The sequence below is a fragment of the Heloderma suspectum genome, chromosome 1 (genome assembly GCF_057233095.1).
Source record: "Heloderma suspectum isolate Gila_16-S chromosome 1, 16-S_ref, whole genome shotgun sequence".
Lineage (NCBI taxonomy): Eukaryota > Metazoa > Chordata > Lepidosauria > Squamata > Helodermatidae > Heloderma > Heloderma suspectum.
The window spans coordinates 3,070,107-3,089,999 of NC_139458.1; the positions used below are offsets into that span (position 1 = coordinate 3,070,107).

At 51.0% G+C, this 19,893-nt stretch overlaps 1 protein-coding gene across 1 annotated transcript; it reads right to left on the reverse strand.

Moving 5' to 3' along the window:
• Positions 1–10,281: 10,281 nt before the first annotated feature.
• LOC146356805 (uncharacterized) lies at positions 10,282–19,124 on the reverse strand. The gene is made up of 4 exons (XM_084840794.1): positions 19,120–19,124; positions 18,040–18,231; positions 11,417–11,519; positions 10,282–10,745 (listed from the first exon to the last, which is right to left on the reverse strand). The coding sequence occupies exons 1-4, from the start codon at positions 19,122–19,124 to the stop codon at positions 10,575–10,577; spliced, it is 471 nt and encodes a 156-aa protein (XP_084696920.1). The 3' UTR covers positions 10,282–10,574.
• Positions 19,125–19,893: the final 769 nt, after the last annotated feature.

Genomic DNA, 19,893 nt, shown 5'->3' on the forward strand with positions numbered 1-19,893 from the left:
CCAGTCTGACGGGTCTCTTCTACCACCAGACTATATTAAGCCGGCCTCTGTTGTTTGTTTGTCTGGGAAGATTCCACGGAAATGCCCCAACCTTCAGGCTGGCTTGAGGGAATTCTTCTAATATGAGATGTTTTTCCCCAATAAGTTCACTTCCCTCTAAGCTCTTTGTTGCAAGAGTTTCTGTAAAGATGTAATTGTCAGGACTGCTAAGATTTATCTGGCATCTTCCAGAGGACTGTGAGACATTCCCACCTAGGCCTTATTTCTCCTGAATCCATGCCCTCCTCATCCAAAAGAGAGATTTTATAAATCACTACTAATTACGCCCAGAAGAACGAACACGTCCCTGGAGGATACTGTGAGTTTGTGCTTGGGGAATCTGTACTGAGTGAGAACTCAGGACCAGATTCACAATGTCTCCAAATAAGATCCTCCTTAAATTCTCAATCCTGAGATATCTCCATTGACAATTGGGACACAAGCCAGAGAACAAGATAGAGTCAGGGCAGGGAAAGGTCTGGAAGCACTGAAAACTTGCTGACCAAATAGCAGAGCTTGAGCACCTCAATGACGCCATGTCATGAGCTAAACCGTGAAGGGACACCCAAGACAGGAAGGTAATAGCAGAGAGGTCAGACTAAATACGATCCCTGGGGCAGGCAATGGCAACCCACCCCAGTATTCTTGCTGTGAAAACTTAATGGATCACTACAACCAGAGATATGTCGGTATACCATCTGCAGATGGGACTCCCAGGTCGGAAGATGGTCAAAATGCTACTGGGGAGGAACAAAGGATAAGTTCAACTAGCCCCAGATGTGATGACGCAGCTAGCTCAAAGCCGAAAGGATGGCTAGCAGCCGATGGTGCTGGTGGTGAACGACGAATCCGATGTTATAAAGATCAACACACCATAGGAACCTGGAATGTAAGATCTATGAGCCAGGGCAAATTGGATGTGATTACTGGGGGAGATTATAGACATTTTGGGTGTCAGTGAACTGAAATGGACTAGAATGGGCCACTTCACATCACCACCAGATCTACTACTGTGGACAAGAGGACCACAGAAGAAATGGAGTAGTCTTCATAATTAATAATAAAGTGGCTAAAGCAGTGCTTTACATGCTTTTGAACTGTGGTGTTGGAGGAAAATTCTGAGAGTGCCTTGGACTGCAAGAAGATCAAACTAGTCCATCCTCCAGGAAACAAAGCCAGACTGCTCACTTGAGGGAATGATATTAAAGGCAAAACTGAAGTACTTTGGCCACATAATGAGAAGACAGGAGAAGACCCTGGAGAAGATGCTGATGCTAGGGAAAGTGGAAGGCCAAAGAAAGAGGCGCCAACCAAGGGCAAGATGGACGGATGATAGTCTGGAGGTGACGGACTCGACCTTGGGGGAACTGGGGGTGGTGACGGCCGACAGGAAGCTCAGGCGTGGGCTGGTCCATGAAGTCACGAAGAGTCGGAAGCGACTGACCGAATAAACAACAATGTGCAACCAGTTATTTCCAAGATACCTCAAATATATGAGACCTGTACACACACTTCAGATTAACAAGTGCCCACAAAAGGAGCTTGCTCAGAGCGAAATGGCAGGATCTCTGTGAGGCAGTCTTTGGTACTGTTGGGGCCCAGGCATTGGGGAATTACAAAGCACTTGGTCTTTAAGAAGGTGAACTTGATTGGTATCCTTGTATGTGACTAGAAAGAGCCAAACAGAAATCTATTAATTTCACAGTCTATCTTCCCTCCCCAACCCCATTTTCTCTCCCCTTGCTCATCCCCTCTTTCTCACTCAGTCTTCTTTTTCTTTGCCTCCTCCCTTCAGGGTATACTTAGAGGTATATTTTGCTATGGTAAGTACTACATAAATTGACTCAACAAATAAGCCAGCCTCTCTTCCCCAACTGGCTGCAATCCTGGCTCCTGCTGGCTGCTGGCTGTTGGGTGAGTTTCATCTCTGCTGGTCACCCACACTCACAAGCATGCCCAACTGGCCTCTGCAGCCGCGACCTGAGGGGAATGCAATGGCGAGCCCCAGTGGCTCAGGACACCTCACTAACATCTGCCCAACTTCTGATTCCTCCACTTAATTTAACTGGCTGAACCCAGAGCGAGGGCACCCACCAAGACATCTGACACTCACTTGGTTTCAGTGGTTCGCCAGAAGGTGTTTGGAGTTTCCGCCTCGTGGGCCCTCACTCAATCTTGCGGCCTCGTGGGCGGATCTCCGGCATAAGGTTTGTTTATGGTGGCCTGCACAAGCCAAGGGACTAGGCCCCAATGGGGCTGCACAGCTACTGCATGAAGATAGCAGACTGACCCAACTCACTCCATCGCAGCTGCTTTGGTGCTGCTGGTTGTACGTTGTTACTTGTTCATCGGTTCTTTTCAGTTATCTAACTTTTTGCTGTTCTTTCTTTTATAATATCAGGGACCATCTACGTGAGCCTTTTACTCTGGGGCGGGTGTGAGTCAAGGTCCTTTTGATTAGACGATGCAGTCTCCACTTCGCAGCCATCCATGGTTTTCTCCTGGAAAATACGGATTGCAAAGGAGTTTCGCTGCAATGTTTTTGGTTTGCTGCAGGTTTCCCGTGGTTGCAAGCCATCTGTCCCCAAACTGACTTTGCATTTTGCGGTGGGCATGTTGTAGGCGTGTGTACTGCTTGCGCCGCTCTGTGATGCCCCTTTGCTCCCCCCACCCCTTCGCAGCTGCAGAGTTACAGTGGCACAGAGATGCGTTTTCATCCATTTAATCACACTTTCGCACATTTTTGCAGCTTCGTATCTTCGCAATGGTTGCTTTTGGACTCAGTGCCCAAGGGCCAGGGGGGTCTTGGGGGAGGACCAACATCTCTCTGGCCACCATTTCCGTGCGATGGGTAGGCATGTACCTCTCACACTTGTGAGTGCGATTGCGAACCATCATGAAAATCTCAGGCTGGGGAACTGACAAACTGATGGTGCGGAAATGAAGGAGCACAAAACACTCACTTTTTACCTAATGAGGGACAGAAAGACACAGCAGAGCCCCTCAGATACAAAACAGCCACTGAAGTGTTGCACCCCACACTCACGGGACTGCACAGCTGCACACTTAAGTGTGCAGCATTAAGTGCTGCACACTTAAGTGTGCAGCATTTTGCCATTAAGTGTGCAGCACACTTAATGGCAAAAAAGGCACGGCGGAGTCTGTTAGGGAAGCACACAGTAGATCGCGAGTGTATACCACCAGAAACTACTTCGAATCTGAAATGCTGTGGAGTTGCGACTGGGTGGGGGGTGAAAGCGGTGCCATGTAGATGGGGCCTGAGTCTCATTTTCCAACTCTGTTCCCAGAGTACCCAAAGCAATGTATGGAACTAGCTGTAAGTTTTCCTCCTCCAGTAATTATTCCACACCATTAAATGCTCAGAAGAAACAGAAGCTATCTTCAGACTATCAAGGGAAGACAAGCTGAGCCACAGATGACTTTGTAGAGCAGACAGATACATCTACACAATGTAAGGACAGCCGATGCAATAACCACTCAATTGACATCAACAGAGAACAGTGTCACACAGCAGTGAAAGCAGTGCCCCTGTCTTCTGGCAGATGGGGGAATCTGCACCCCTCACATGAGAAGGTATGATCGTAATAAAATCCCCAGACGCTCCCATTGTGAAGCTTGCAGGCCCTGGGGGTGGCTCACACATTCCGAGACTGGATGCTAAAGCACAAAACTCTCCTCCAGACATGGCCCAATGCAAATCCTGCCCAAGGATAGAAAGTTACACAAATTGTACATTCCAGCCCTATTCTCTCTTTATCTTGTGTTTCCCTACACACCATATCTTAAGATGACAAATGCTTAGAATTTACTAGATAGTCTACATTTGTTTCCATGTTTTGTTTGTGTATTTTTTAAAAGGAAGAACTAGGATTAGATGGCATTTGTTGAAAATGGGTTGGGGGGCATTATTACAGTTAAGATAAGATTATGGCTGAACTTCAGTGCTGAGAGAAAGAAATGAAGTAATATTTTCACTTCAGCTTCCCATTCTCCTTAACAGCCCCTGGTTTAATAAGGCGAATAAAACGATGGATCCACCTGACATCCACTCATTATTACGGGTATAAACGTGGTGCTGTGGCTGTGTTAGAACCACACGTCACAGAACTATAAAAGCTTGTTTTGTGTACATTAAAGACGTTATTCATCTCAAGAGTCATCGTCAAACTCATTGATAATAAGCATGTTGCGAGAAACAAGAGGGACACTTCCACTGCCAGCACTGTAAGTAAATTTGGCCACACAAGAGTCCCCGATACACCGGTGGTGCCTCTAGCGCAAGGTGCTGGCACCGTCTCTACGCTGGCTCAGGATGTGGTGGACACAGTTCCTGGAGCAGGCCTTCAGGCCCTGGAAGGGCCCTTCCTGCGTCACCAGCTCTCATGTGGCCTACCTGACACAGGAGGATGCAGGGGGCCTCCATTCAGGACAGAGGAAGGCCACAGCAGGGACTGAGGCTCCCTGCAGGCATGACGTCAGCACCTCAGCCCAGAGCTTGGAGGCTTTCAGGCCCCTTTTACACCAATCCTGGGTTCCCAAATGGTCTGGCATCCGATGCAACATGGTTTCACAAGAGGTGGATGCCACAAAGATGGCTGAAGAAAGGTGGGTTCAGTGCTGTTTAACTGCAGTCCCACAGTGGAGGCTTCTCTCTGGCTTTATTTAGGGGAGCGTCACCATGCAGTGGCCGGACACAGGCATTGTGTGATGAAGGTCCCCAGGTTGGATCCCTGGCAGCCCCAGTGAAAAAGTTCATGTGACCATAGCGTTGGAAATGGTGCTGGAGATCTTCACATCCCGCTCCCTGCTCCAGGCAAGATGCAGCTACAACATCCCTGAAAGGTGGCCATCCAGTGGCAGGTGATGAGTCTCTCTGACCTGGAGTGCTTCTGCTAGCCAGAGTGCACGATGCTGGGCGGTGGGCTCGGTATCAGGGAACTAACTGCCTAGGCTTCCATTGGCTTTGTGGTGCAAAATATAAAGCCTCCTTTGGCCCAAATGCCAGTTCACATTACAGGTGGCTACTTCTCCTTTCGATTAACAGTGACTGAGCATGCTCACACAAAACAAAATGCCTTTGAAGAAGGCTGGAAAGCTCAGAGCATAAGAGATTCTGGTTCAGGAGAACAGCTGCAGGGCTTTGGGGTTTTTCTTCTACCCAGCTTGCACGTAACAACAACATAAGAACATCAGAAGAGCCCTGATGCTGGATCAGGTCAAGATCCATCCAGAGAGCTTCAGCTATTGGGCAGTATAGCAATGAAATTAATTAAACAAACAAACAGTCCAGCATTCTGTTCACACAGTGGCCAACCAGCTGCCCACGGGAAGCCCACACACAGGTTGTTGGGGCCATGCACGAGTGAGGGCGCATGGGCACTGCCTCCCTCCCTCCCACCCACTCACTTCTACTTTGCAATGCATCCAGTTTAGTAAACAACCCAGGAATGCCCCATTTGTGGGTTGTCTGCTGTGATGCCTGAACCTGGCACTCTGGGTTGTTGAGGGAGAAACAACCCAGTTTTAACCCATGGGTTGTTGTTGGGTTACAACTCTGGGTTGTTTCTCCCCCCTCAACAATTCAGAGTGCAGGGTTCAGAGATCACACCAAACAACAACCCAGGAATGGGGCATTCCTGCGTTGTTTGCCAAACTGGATGCAAAGCGGCCACGACCAACCATGGCTTAATTAAACTATGGCCGCTCGTTATGTGCAAAATGGATCTTCTTCCTATTCTGTGATTGCAAACTTGGTCAACTTATCCTGCAGAGTGAGTTTCAATTAATGATGTATCTGCTAACAGCATTTACGGTATTGAGGGAGCAAAGCGACAAGAGACGGGCATCCCGGCAAGCAGTTGGCCTGCAAGCTCTGTTCCCTCTCCAGTTAGCCAGGCGGGTTCTCATATCACAAGGTGGCCATGATCAATGGTTGTTTTTTTTCCTGCACACACCTCTCTCTCTCTCCCCCCCCACCCCGTCCCCATCCCCACCCACACTTCCATCTGCATATCTTGCAATGTGAATGTTCCTTATATCTTCCTCCTTCCTGAGGTTGGGAATGGCGGTGCCAGTCTAGTTCACAGTAAGCCTGGAAGACGTGAGATCTCTGCAGGAGGGCTCAGGTGCTCCTTGAGATACGGAGCTATTCCGGTGCAGGTGCTTCCCATACATTGGCCTAAACTGGATGGCTCACCATCACCAGCAGCTTCGAAGGCTCTAAGCAAGGTTGCTGGGAGCCCACCAGGTCTGGACGTCTCTGGCCTCTGCAGGAGGTGCTGCCTTCCCAGCACCCCAAGCATTGCCTTTGCTTACCCCATTCTCCCCTTAAAAGATTGGCTTTAGATACACTTAGAATGTGGTTATATTCCACTATATTCCTTCTTTATGTAAAGCAGTGAGGGTCGCAATGAGGAGCGCCATAGACACCCATTTGTTGCTTACAACTCCTGGCTGCACAGTGCCCAGTATAGTCAGGGCACCAAAGGAGAGCCCATTTAGCAACCAGGGCAGGGGTGGGCAACTTGTAGCCCTCCAGATGTTTTGGCCAGAAAATCCCATGATCCCTCACCACTGGCTATACTGACTGGGGACGACGGGAGTGGTAGGCCAAAACATCTGGAGGGCCACAGTTTGCCCACCCCTGATCTAGAAAGACACCTCAAAGGCCACCTGACGAGAATGGCAAGGGATCAGCCCCTCCCGCCAGGGCTCCATAGCCCCCCCTCAAACCCTGGTCTGGGTCTCCCTACCACCAGTTCCTTGCTGCAGCTTCCTAATGGGGTGGGAGGGATGGAGCTTCTCTCCTGCTGCCCCTAAGTGCTTCCAAGTAGGGATGTACGAAAGTCACTTACCGTTTCGCGGATTATGTTGATGCTGGGGGGGAGGCTTTCCGTCCCTCCCCCCGGAATCTTGGCTGGGGGGGGAGGCGCTCCGTTCCTCCCCCCCGAAATCCTGGCCGGCCGGCTGTGCTCCGCGATTCTGCAGAGCCGCCAGCCGGCTCCGCCAACAGCCAAACATCCGGCCACTGGCTAGCAGTTTGCCGCCGTTTGCGTCCCTGCAGTCAGCCGTGATAGGCTACGTAAATGTTTACATAGCCTATCACTGCTGATTTAAAAAAAAACAAAAAAAGCGCGTATGCAAATGGCGGCGGCCATGGCCGCCGCCATTTGTGTTCCTTATTTTGGCACGTCTTAGTCTATGTAAACATTTACGTAGACTAAGACAGCAAAAATAAGGGGAACGCAAATAGCGTGGTGTCTACGCTATTTGCGTTCCCCTTATTTTCGCCGTCTTAGTCTACGTAAATGTTTACGTAGACTAAGACATGCCAAAATAAGGAACGCAAATGGCGGCGGCCATGGCCGCCGCCATTTGCATACGCGCGTGGTTTTTTTTTAAGTCAGCCATGATAGGCTACATAAACATTTACGTAGCCTATCACGTTTTTTTAAGATCTAGCCGTGATAGGCTACGTAAATCTTTATGTAGCCTATCACTTTTTTTTTTTTTAACTGGAAATGGCGGCTGCGGCAGCCAGTTGGAAGACCGGCCGCCGCAGCCGCCGCCGCCGCACTGCGGCCACCAGGAAGATTCGCCCAAGTTAAGTCCCATCCCGGGGGTGGGGGTGGGGGGCCGTTCCGCCACCGATTTCGGCGGGGATGAATGCACTGGCATTCAGCCTCCCCGAGATTCGTGGTGGAACTTTCGTACATCCCTACTTCCGAGTCCACATGATTTGACAGGGAGGCGGTGTTACAACGCCAACACCACCAGTGAACAATATGGAGGTGGGTGGGGCATAAAAAGGCCAGATAGACAGACACGGATTTTATATATATATATATATATACACACACACACACATGATTTTTTGCCAGAAAGGTGGGATATAGGAACAAAGGAGAAGGCATAACTGATCTTATCCTGAGTCAGACACGGAATAATGGGCTCAAGTGACAGGAAGCCAGATTCCAGCTGAACATCAGGAAAAACGTCCTGACTGTGAGAACAATACGACAATGGAACCAATTCCCTAAGGAGGCGGTGGGCTCTCTAACGCTGGAGACATTCAAGACGAGGCTGGACAGCCACCTGTCAGGGATGGTCTGACCTGGATCCCTGCACCGAGCAGGGGGTTGGACTCAATGGCCTTGTGGGCCCCTTCCAACCCTGCTCTTCTAGGATTCTATGACCCTTGGTCCATCAAGGCTGGCATTGTCGACGCTGACTGGCAGCCAGGGCTCTCCAGGCTTTCAGGCAGGGTCCCTTTCTAGCCCTCCCTGGAGATGCTGGGACCAAACCTGGGACCTTTCTGCATGCAAAATAGGGGCTCTGGCCCTGAGCCATGGCCCCTCCCCGCAAATCAAATCAAGCAAATACACAATGTCCATCTCACCTTTTCAGTTCCTTAGTCCTCAAGGTGGCAATTTGGAATCTAGTCTCCCCGCTTCGCTACAGATTTGCTGAACATCTACTGTGCTCAGGGAGTTTGGGCTGAAAGCAGCAGCCCAGATGCTGCTCTTCCTCTAGCAGGCATGGGGGGCAGTGTGGGGGGAACTCTTTTCATCAGGGTGTCATCCACAGCCTCACCTATCTGTGCCCACTGGATGGAGGGGCACCTGTTGTAGTCTAGGAGAGCCTGAAGGGCTTGTCTAGAGGAGGCCCGGGCCAGGCCAAGATCCAGTTGTGAAGTACTGAGCAAGCCAGATCTGCTCATGGGTTTGGTAAGTGTGCACCACATCTGGAGGTGCCTTAAATAAACCTGCATGACATGGACACTAAAGTCTATGCCCTAATAAATCTGTGTGTCTTTAAAGTACCACACACCTCTCTGCTGTTACGGGCACTACCTGCCCACTGATGGCATGCTGCAGTCCATCATTAACTTATGGAATCCAGTGGTTTGGACACTTATTTAAAGGGCGGTGAGACAATTTCATGGAGGAATGGGTCTATCAACAGCTATTTTGAAACTGTATTTTACTGAAACTAATTTTATTTAAAATTGTGCATGTTTAATATGTATTGTTGTATTGTTTTTATGTTGTACAGCGCATTGGGAAGACTACGGTCTTGAAAGGCAGCTAAGAAATGGGATGAATGGATGAATAAATAAATATTAGCCATGGCAGCTAAACGGGCACCTCCATTTGCGGAGGCACCTCCAAGACACAAGCTTTGGGGTGAGCAACAACGGATGGTTAGATCACTTTTAGGAACTTCCAGAGGCATCTGCCTGGCTGCTGTCAGGTTGTATGGACCTTACTGCAATCTAGGAAGACATTTCCTCCTCCTCCTCCTCCTCCTCCTCCTCCTTTCTATACTGCCCAATAGCCAAAGCTGTCTGGGTGGTTCACAACCATTTGTAAGATACAATAAAGCATAAACATTTAAATGTTTAGCCTTGAGAAGACTGAGGGGAGATAGGATCGCGCTCTTCAAGTACTTGAAAGGTTGTCACAGAGTCACAGAGAGGAAGGCCAGGATCTCTTCTCGATCATCCCGGAGTGCAGGACACGGAATCATGGGCTCAAGTGACAGGAAGCCAGATTCCGGCTGAACATCAGGAAAAACTTCCTGACTGTAAGAGCAATACGACAATGGAACCAATGACCTGGGGAGGCGGTGGGCTCTCCCACACTGGAGGCCTTCAAGACGAGGCTGGGCAGCCACCTGTCAGGGATGCTCTGACTTGGATTCCTGCATGGAGCAGGGGGTTGGACTCAATGGCCTTGTAGGCCCCTTCCAACCCTACTATTCTATGATTCTATGAAATATCCAAATTTTTAAAACAATTTCAATAAAATACTAGACCTGTTTAGACAGCTGGCATAAATGCCCCATCCTATGCCATTAAAGGCCTGGGTGTAGAGGATGGTCTTAAGCTGGTGCCAAAAAGATGACATTGTTGGCACCAGACAGGTCTTAGTAGGGAGATCATTCCATAATGATCTCCTTTGGTGCAACTTCGCTGGATGACATCAGCATGTATCATTACATGGTACAACCAGTGGAATACCAGCTTCGGTGAGGTCTCTGGGCCACTTTGTTGTTGTTGTTGCTGAAGCAGCAGCAGCAGCAGCCATCAGTATGCATAGCACCTTGCAAAGTACAAGAGGACCGGTCCCTACTTTGAGGTGCTTACAATCTATAACTCAACATAACAGCAGAAACAGAGGGAAGTAGAGGCAGGGATAAACAGAGAAGGACTGTGCAAGTATTTCAGGGACATGTATCTAGGGTTAATTACAGGCTGAGCATGGGAACTAGTGTTATTTTCATCCAGTTGACTTCAGCACAACTGAGCTAGTAGCATGAAACGGGCCAGGCAAACTCCGTGTGTTGCCCATTCATTTCTATGGTGTGCAGCTGAACTGGCGCGTTCTGAAGCGTTCCCTTTAATGTCCCTTTTCCTAGAAGTAATTGAGCTTCAGGGACTGGTTGTGCGCACTCTCGATTAGGTATAGGCGCAAGCGACAGCCACTGATGGATCTGATCTCTGTCCGCCACTCTCAGCATCGATTTTTGCATGACGATTCCTGGTGTTCTGGTAGGAGCAGCAGCAGTGGCAGAAGTGACGGAGCTGGCTTTGGGGCAGGAGCACCTCGGCCATCTCCCATTCCATGAACAAAGGCCCAGGTTGCTAGCTGTTGCAGGAATGACAAAGGGCAGGATCCCATCCCCTGCAAAAAACAAAAAAGCATCCCATTTCCAAAGCGACAGAGCCAGTAAAGAACATCCAGGTCAAGGATGAAGTTGATCACTAAAAGCAGCCACAGAGTTGCATGCTGAATGGCCACAGGGACCATTTAGAACAGCCTGTCTGGAATGACTGTGGCTTTCCCCGTGTGCCTTTATCCCTCTGCCTGACTTCTCAGAGGAGTCAAGTTGAGCAGCTTCAGCCATGCTCCGTTTTGAAGTGCAGACTCTCATCATGGCCATCTCAATAGCCATGCCCCCAAGGAGAGTCCAGGATCCTGGCAGCTGTATTGAAATGGGTGCGCATGTGTGTGTGTGTTGTGTATTACGTGTGAGTACAGCAGTACATGGCACAATGCCCAATTTGTTAGGATCAGTCAACGATCATAGAATAGTCAGCTGGCAAAGGACAGAGTAGCAATTAGCATGTTGGCTTTTGGCTGGAGGGACCTGAGATTGCATGAGAAAGGGAGAGAGACACAACATGTCCTGAGACAGCTTAATACCACAAGATTTACCAGGAGTTTCTTTTTCCAGAACCAGGGAGAAAAACTCTGTATCAAAGTCAGCAACCCAGTTCTAGCAGTTTTCATCTCCACGAGGAGCAGATTTTTTTTAATAAAGCAAATGCATCCTAAGTGCCCATTACCAGTACCTCATTCCTGGGAAAATCCACCTTGTCCCCAGCGATGGTGAGGATCGCAGCGAAGCTCAGAGGGGACAGGGAGTCACGGAGGCGGCAGGTGAGGTCACTGTCCCTGTTGACCAAAACATCGCAGTGCTTCACCCCTGCAAGCCTGGGCCCATGGCACCACTGGCAGGAGGGGAGGCATTTGCCTACAAACCTGAAAATTCCATGCCCGTCCCCCCACAATCCATCATTCAGTGGAGGAGCGGTCCCAATCCTCAATATTCCCAACCAGCTCCAAGCCCTGGGAAACGCCTCGGAGAACCTGCTCCCAGCTCCGATAGGTGTTCATGGTCTCTAAGGGCCATTGTATACGGCAGCAGACATGAAGCTCTGCCAGAATCATGTGGCCCGAACTCCTGGTGATGGAGGGTCCATCCCAGGGGCCCATTAAGTTGAGCATTCTGTTCATACATGGGCCAAGGAGCCTGAAGCAGGCCCTGACATGACTGCAACAACACCCACCACCCCTGCTCGTGTTGCCATATAACTGGTTTACAGAGGCAAACTGCCTCTGATACGAGAGGCAGCATAGACCCATTATTTATGTATGTATTTATTTGATTTGTACCCTGACTTTTCACCAAGAAAATGGCACTCAAGGCAGCTAGCAATCATAGGAAGTAATTATTTTTTTAAATAAAGATGTGTTAAAAGAGTAATCAAATAAATACATTTTATGCAAGACACATAACGTATTTATGTAAATACACTACACAGTCAAAAATAGGGCTGTGCACCTCTTCGGCCCAAACCCCAAAGTGGATTGGGGTGATTCAGGCTGAAGCGGTCCAGTTCTGGAGCAGGTTGGAAGGATCTGAAGACGCCTGAAGCAGGTTGGGCCGCTCCCAAAGCACTTCAGACTGCTTCGACCCGATCCAGGCAGCCGCCCACCCAGCTGCACGAGCCTCCTGCTCTTTACCTAGACCCGGCCGTGGGGAGCTCCCTCTGCCATCACAATCGATAAGGGAATGGTGTACAGCTCACAGCCGTAAATGCGTACACGGCCCCTGTATGGCTGCAATCTACGCACCACTTACTTACCGGAAGAAGAAGACTCGCACGTAAAAGAAAATGGGGACTCCCTGCAAGACCGCAGTGGCTGCTCCCCCTGGGCCCAGGTAAGGAGGGGCAGGGGGATCGCGCAGCTGGGTTGGGGGCGAGTGCAGGACAGGTTGGGGGGGCACTTCAGCTGTCCGGATCGTGCTTCAGATGCAGAGGCCGAAGTGGGTTGGCCCAGCTCCGTATCTGCCCAAGGCGGGTTGGGGCCAATTCAGAAGCTCCAAATAATTTGCCTCTTGAGTGGGCTGGGGGGTCCCTGCACAGCCCTAGCTAAAACACAACAACAAGAGAATAAAACAGACCAGCTTACATGCCAAAGGCCTGCTTGAATAAAAATGTCATTTTCTCATAACCAGCAGCCATTGATGGCCTTATCCTCCTCTGTGAATTGGTCTAACCCCCTTTTAAAGCCATCCAAATTGGTGGCCATCACTACATCTTGTGGTAGCGAATTCCACAGTTTGACTCTGTGCTGTGTGAAGGAGGACTTCCTTGTATCTGTCCTGAATCTCCCACCCATCAGCCTCATGGGAGGACCCCACTGGGTTCTAGTATTATGAGAGAGGGAGAAAAACCGCTCCCTATCCACTTCCTCCACACCACGCATCATTTTGTTCACCACAGTCATCTCTCCCCTCACTCGCCTTTTCGCTAAGCTGAACAGTCCAGCCATGTTCTTTGTTCTTTAGTGGTGGGTCACAACCCACAATTGGTCTTGACTTTATCCCAGCAGCACCACACCCAGCAGTTGGTGAGGGAAGGGAAAGGATGAGGGAAGGGAAAGGAGATGTTGGAGAGGTGGAAAAGAGTAGAGCAAAGGAAAGAGAGAAAGAGCAAAATCTGAGAGAAAATACAAGTAAAAATAATGTCCAAGCTAACATTTTTAAAATGGCCCCATGTTGCAATTTCAGGTTAACAGTCACAAGTTGGACAGGGCTGTCCAAGCCCTGCAAGGATCGTGCACTGGAAATTCAAGGAAAAGGCAACTAGACAGATGTGTGGTCTGCATAATCTTCCCTTGACTAAGTTTCTGTAAGTTATTGTTTCTTTCTTTTTCTTAATCACACCCTGCCAGGATGGGCGGATGATGTTCCGTTTGTCAAGCACTCGCACACTTACAAAAACATAGCAGAAATCATTACAGGGAAATTTTAAAAAAGCAGGATGAATTATGGACCTGCATTTCAGTGTTCACAACGTGATGATATTAGCTAAACAGATGTGGCCTTTATTCATTGCAATCTCTTCATTTCTGACATATAATCGCTTTCAGTTCCTGAGGGAGCTCCATTTTAATTTTACAGTAATTTAATGACAATATTACATTGGAAATTAGAGTTCACTTTTTAGCAGTGTGCATTCCTTCATCTCACCTGCTGAAAGTGAAACTTCTTGTACCTATCCAGTTTAATAGACTTGTCTCTGTAAATGTTAAAGTATTCATAACAGTTTATTGACACTATTCTTGCAGAAAAATCATTTGGAGATACGGTGTCTTCTACATTAGTTTCTACAGGCCAGAAAACCTCTTGTCCTGTTCACTCAACCAAATGTCATGGATAATGTACATGTGAGGAGAGGCTGGTAGCCATAATGTACATGTGAGGAGAGGTTAAGAAGGCCTTCTTAAATGAACAATGCAAAGAAATCGAGGAAACAATAGAATGGGAAAGACTAGAGATCTTTTCAAGAAAATCGGAGATCTCAAGGGAATGTTTTGTGCAAAGACGGGCATGATAAAGGACAAAGAAGGCAGGGACCTAACAGAAGCAGATGAGATTAAGAAGAGGTGGAAAGAATACACAGAAGAACTATACAGGAAAGATCTGAATGTCCCTGATAGCCATGATAGTGCGGTCACTGAACTTGAGCCAGACAGCCTAGAGAGTGAAGTCAAGTGGGCCTTAAGAAGCATTACTAACAACAAAGCTAGCGGAGATGACAGTATTCCAGCTGAGGTACTTAAAATCCTAAAAGATGATGCTGTTAAAGTGCTGCATTCAATATGCCAACAAATCTGGAACACTCAACAGTGGCCAGAAGACTGGAAAAGGTCAGTTTACATTCCAATTCCAACGAAGGGCAACGCCAAAGAGTGTTCAAACTACCGCACAATTGCGCTCATTTCACATGCCAGCAAGGTGATGCTCAAAATCCTACAAGCTAGGCTTCAGCAGTATGCGAACCGAGAACTACCGGAAGTACAAGCTGGGTTTCGAAGAGGCAGAGGAATTAGAGATCAAATCGCCAACATTCACTGGATCATGGAGAAAGCAAGAGAATTCCAGAAAAACGTCTATTTCTGCTTCATTGACTACGCTAAAGCCTTTGACTGTGTGGATCACAACAAACTGTGGCAAATTCTGAAAGAGATGGCAGTACCAGACCACCTTACCTGTCTCCTGAGAAACCTGTACGAGGGTCAAGAAGCAACAGTAAGAACAGGACATGGAACAACCGATTGGTTCAAAATTGGGAAAGGAATACGTTGTTGTTCAGTCGTGTCCGACTCTTTGTGACCCCATGGACCATAGCATGCCAGGCCTTCCTGTCCTGCGCACTCTCCCGGAGTGTGCTCAAGTTCATATTCATTGCATCGGTGATGCTATCTAGCCATCTCATCCTCTGCTGTCCCCTTCTCCTTTTGCCTTCAGTCTTTCCCAGCATCAGGGTCTTTTCCAGAGAGTTTTCTCTTCGCATTAGGTGGCCAAAATATTTCAGCTTCAGCTTCAGTATCTGTCCTTCCAATGAGCAGTCAGGGTTGATTTCCTTTAGGATTGACTGATTGGACCTCCTTGCAGTCCAGGGGACTTGTAAGAGTCTTCTCCAGCACCACAGTTCAAAAGCATCAATTCTTCGGCGCTCAGCCTTCCTTATAGTCCAGCTCTCACAGCCATACATTACTGTATATTGTCACCCTGCTTATTTAACTTATATGCAGAGTATATCATGAGAAATGCCAGGTTGGATGAATCACAGGTCAGAATTAAGATTGCCGGGAGAATTATCAACAACCTCAGATACGCAGACGATACCACCCTATGGCAGAAAGCAAAGAGGATCTAAAGAGCCTCTTGTTGAGGGTGAAAGTGGAGAGTGCAAAAGCTGGTTTGAAACTCAACATTAAAAAAACGAAGATCATGGCATCTGGCCCACTCACTTCCTGGCATATAGAAGGGGAAGAAATGGAAGCAGTGACAGATTTTATGTTCTTGGGCTCCAAGATCACTGCAGACGGTGACTGTAGCCATGAAATTAAAAGACGCTTGCTCCTTGGGAGGAAAGCTATGGCCAACCTAGACAGCATAGTAAGAAGCAGAGACATCACCTTGCCGACAAAGGTCCGTCTAATCAAAGCTATGGTTTTCCCAGTAGCAATGTATGGCTGTGAGGGCTGGACTATAAGGAAGGCTGAGCGCCGAAGAATGGATGCTTTCGAACTGTGGTGCTGGAGAAGACTCTTACGAGTCCCCCGGACTGCAAGGAGGTCAAATCAGTCCATCCTAACGGAAATCAACCCGGAGTGCTCATTGGAAGGACAGATACTGAAGCTGAAGCTCCAATATTTTGGCCACCTAAAGCGAAAACTCTCTGGAAAAGACCCTGATGCTGGGAAAGATTGAAGGCAACAGGAGAAGGGGATGGCAGAGGATGGGATGGCTAGATAGCATCACCGATGCAATGAATGTGAACCTGAGCACACTCCAGGAGAGAGCGGAGGACAGGAAGGCCTGGTGTGCTCTGGTCCATGGGGTCACGAAGAGCTGGACTCGACTGAACAATGACTAGGAGAGGTTGAGATTGCTCTTGCTGGGCCACCCTGGACGTCTCTATGTCCCTCTTGACTTCCATTCTGAGACATCATGTCTGTCTCACCAGATTCTGGGAGAGTCTGGTCAAGCCTCCTGGTGTCTAGGTCTGCTGGTCTGAGGAGGCTGGGAAACATCCTTCCTTTCTAGCCTTCTTTGGTGGACATACCTGCTCCAGATCAGTTCAGTCTTCTCTGGCACTGTATCAAGGCTTCCCCAAAGTTTATTTGTTCAATACTTATTTGCTTCATTTCTGAACCATGCCAACCCTAGGAGGCTAAGTACAGTAAGGGTGCATTGGTCCCCTGACATGCAGCGCATGAAAGCGTGGAGGGATGACAGGGCCATGCGTTGCTGGCCCCGTGCTGGTGCCACACTGCCACGGCGAATGTCCATTCGTTGTTCAGTGGAAAGAGTTCTCTGCCTGTTCAGACATATACATGGAGAGCTTCTACACATGGGGGGCTGTCCATACATGCATCTCTGCATGTGGAGGGAGGGACGCGCCTTTCTGATGAACACCTAATGGGCATTCATTGGGGAAGGGTCACAGCGTGCATGGTGTAACCATCCAATATAACAACATACTATGTAATGTGACATTGTTAATGAAACTTTAAAATTAAGAACTACCCCCCCACACACACAGACACAGACACACGAACACCCTGCAGTAAAACCCCGTTGCTTGGGGGGTTGTGCTGGTCCGTTACACGTGTCTCCCTCGAGGAGCCTCCCGCGCTCCTTCGCACTGTGAGCCGCGGAGGGCACGCGCAGTTCGGGCACCCGAGCCAGCCTCCGCGAAGCCCATCTGCCTCCGCCGCAGGCCGGCGAGCCCCCCCGCGGCTGCCGCACGCTGCCTCGTCTCCGCCGTTTCGGCCATCGAGGTCTCCAGCGGGCTGCCACTCACCCGGGCTGGCCGGGGGCGCAGAGCGGCGCGTCGTTCGCCGAGCGGCCTCTGCGGCGCGCCGCGACTGCGACAGCCCTGCCGCGGGGCGCCGGAGGCTCGCGCGGGGCCGGGGGGGGCGCGGGCGGCCCGCTCTCCCTGCGGGCGGCCGCCATCTGCCGGGCGGAGCAGGAGGCGCGCCGGCTAGCCGCGGGCGCGGAGCGGAGCGGAGCGGAGCGGCCTCCCGCCACGGGCGGCCTGCGGGGCAGGTGCGCCGCATCGGGGCGGTGAAACGCGGGCCCGGCGGGCCGCTCGCCTCCGCCCTCGCGCGGCGCGGGCTCGGCGTTCCTCGCGCGCCTTCCGCCCGCGCCCGCCGCCGCGCCGCTCGCGGGCGCTGCGGGGCAGAGCTGGCGGCCGCCGGCGGGCCTCCCCGCTGGGGACCGCCGAGCGCTGCTCGCGACGGAGCTCGCCGGCCGCGGAGCGCGGCACCGCCCCTGCCGGCTCGCGGCGCCTTGAGCCGAGCCAGGCCAGGCCGCCGCGCAGCCGAGGCGCGCGAGCGGGCGGGCGGGCGCTGCTCCCCGGGGCGGCCGCCGGCCCGAGCCGCTGTGCGCGAGGCGGGGGAGGCTGGCTGGCGGGGGCCGGGCGCCGCGGCCGCCCCCGGGCCGGGGCAGCGCCGCCGCGGCCTTGGCAGGCCCGGCAGCGGAGGCCAGCGGAGGCCTCGCCCGCGCAAGCGCCTGCCGCGGCCGCCGCCGACGTGGATCGCGCCGGCGACGCCAGGCGCGGGGCGCCCGCCCAGGGCCGGGCCCTCCCGCGGACAGGCTCGGGCGACGCACCGGTCAGGGCAGCGGGCAGCGGGCGCGGCGGAAGTGCCGGGACGGCCCCGGCGAGGCGTCGAGCGGGCGGCGCCGCGCCGCGCCAGGCCTTCGCTCGCCCAGGGAGGCGCCGGCAGGCTGCTGGGGCCGGGCGGCGCGCCGCGCTCCTGCCGATCTCCCGAGAGCGCAGCGGGGCCCGCAGCCGGCGCCGGACTTTCGGCGCGGGCGCACTTGGCCTATTGGGCCGGGCTTCCCGCGCGCCCCGGCCCGGCCCGGCCGCAGAGTGGACCGCAGTTCCCTCTGCTCAATAATCACGGATGTTTGAGAATTTCGTGTCTGTTCGCACATCGCAGGCGCGTCCCACTCGCGGGCCCAAGTGCGAACGGGCGCTGTTGTTTTGTTTCCTCGAGAAATACTGCCAAATCCCCACATTTGTGACCGCATTTGAAAAACGTGTATTGTTTTTAACTGCACACTTTGAAATGTGCATTTTTAAAAAATGGGCATTTTCACACTGTAGTCAGCGGGGGGAAACACAGAAAAGTGCACTGGCCCCGCTCAACGTGCGCACTTCCCCCATTCAAGCAAGCTGAAGAGCAGGTAGAAAACAAGCAGGACTGAGCTGAAATGAGCTTTGAAGTACTTTCCAAGGGGAGCTCAGAAATCTCTGATTGATTCCCCCATTCCTGCCAATAACAGGCTCGGAAAACTGGAAACAGGGCAGCCTACTAGTCAAGCTGGCCATTGTCCAGAGTGATGGCTCGAAGCAGCTCAGGACCACAGCATATTTCCCCCCTCCCTGCTTTGTGTTTTTTTTTCCTTTGGTTGCTTGCGTTGCTCCTGGAGCTGCTCCATTGAGCCTTTTCCCAGGTTTTGACCACTTGATGGTCAAGGCTCCCTCAGGTCCACAGTGATCACAGAATGGGGAAGGGAAAGTGAGAAGTCTTCACTCTTCCTGGGCACCTTCCTGGCTTCAGCATTTCTCAGTGTTTGTGAAATTAAATATTGATTGAACCCTTCCGCTCTTTTAAGTTGTTTCCCTGCTTCCGAAAGTGAGGATAAAAGGAAGATACCAAGGAGCGCACATCATTCAGCCATCACCGCATCGCCTTTGTCACACTTTTATCATCTTTGAGTTGTGGGGAAGGAACGCTGAGGGCCGCGCTTCATAAAAGCACTATCTCCTTGCCTCTGAGCAAGCCAGCCCTTCAAACTGCCCAGGCAGCCTGGAGAAAATTGCCAGTTACAAGCGGGAGAGTTTTTAAAAAATCTCTCTCAAACCCACAGAGATAGAACAGGTGCAGCAGCTCAGTAATCTACGGAGGTCTGATGCGCAGTGCGGAGTGACATGCAGAGGGTCTCTTTCCTCTTGGAGACTGCTCAGCCTTTAAGGCCTTTGGATATAATCCTGGTGAGAATTATAGAACATTTTGTATGTTCTTTGGGTAAGTGCAGCAAGGCCTGCTTTCTTCTAGAACCCTCCAGAGCCTGATGGATTCTAGGAAATTTGCCTCTGGAATCAAGGCTTCCAGAATCTGTCACCAATTCCCAGATGGGTAAGAAGACTTTGGGAGGTATTCAGAAGGGGGAAATGGCCCACCAAACATTTTCCATGCTGGAACCAACTGGTAGCATCCATCTCTGGGCCTGAAATGTCTTCTGAGCTGCCTATTGGCTCAATAGTGCTAAGGAACAGGTTGCAGGAGAGACACCTGGTGACAGCAGCCACCCTTGGATTGTGCCCCCTCAATCCAAGCAACCTCGTAGGATGTGGTGCACCCCAGCCAGTGGTGTCGTGGAGCCAGGCCTCGCAGGGACACAGGGACAGCTCTGTTTCTTGGCAGAGACAGGGATGTCATCTGCCGCCGCCACCCC

Coding starts and splice junctions, on each gene's coding strand:
- LOC146356805 (XM_084840794.1), bottom strand. Junction 11,520..18,039: donor GCTGCCCGCTGCCCTGACCG/GTGCGTCGCCCG, acceptor TTTGGTCAACAG/GGACAGTGACCTCACCTGCC. Junction 10,746..11,416: donor TGGATTTTCCCAGGAATGAG/GTACTGGTAATG, acceptor TGTTTTTTGCAG/GGGATGGGATCCTGCCCTTT.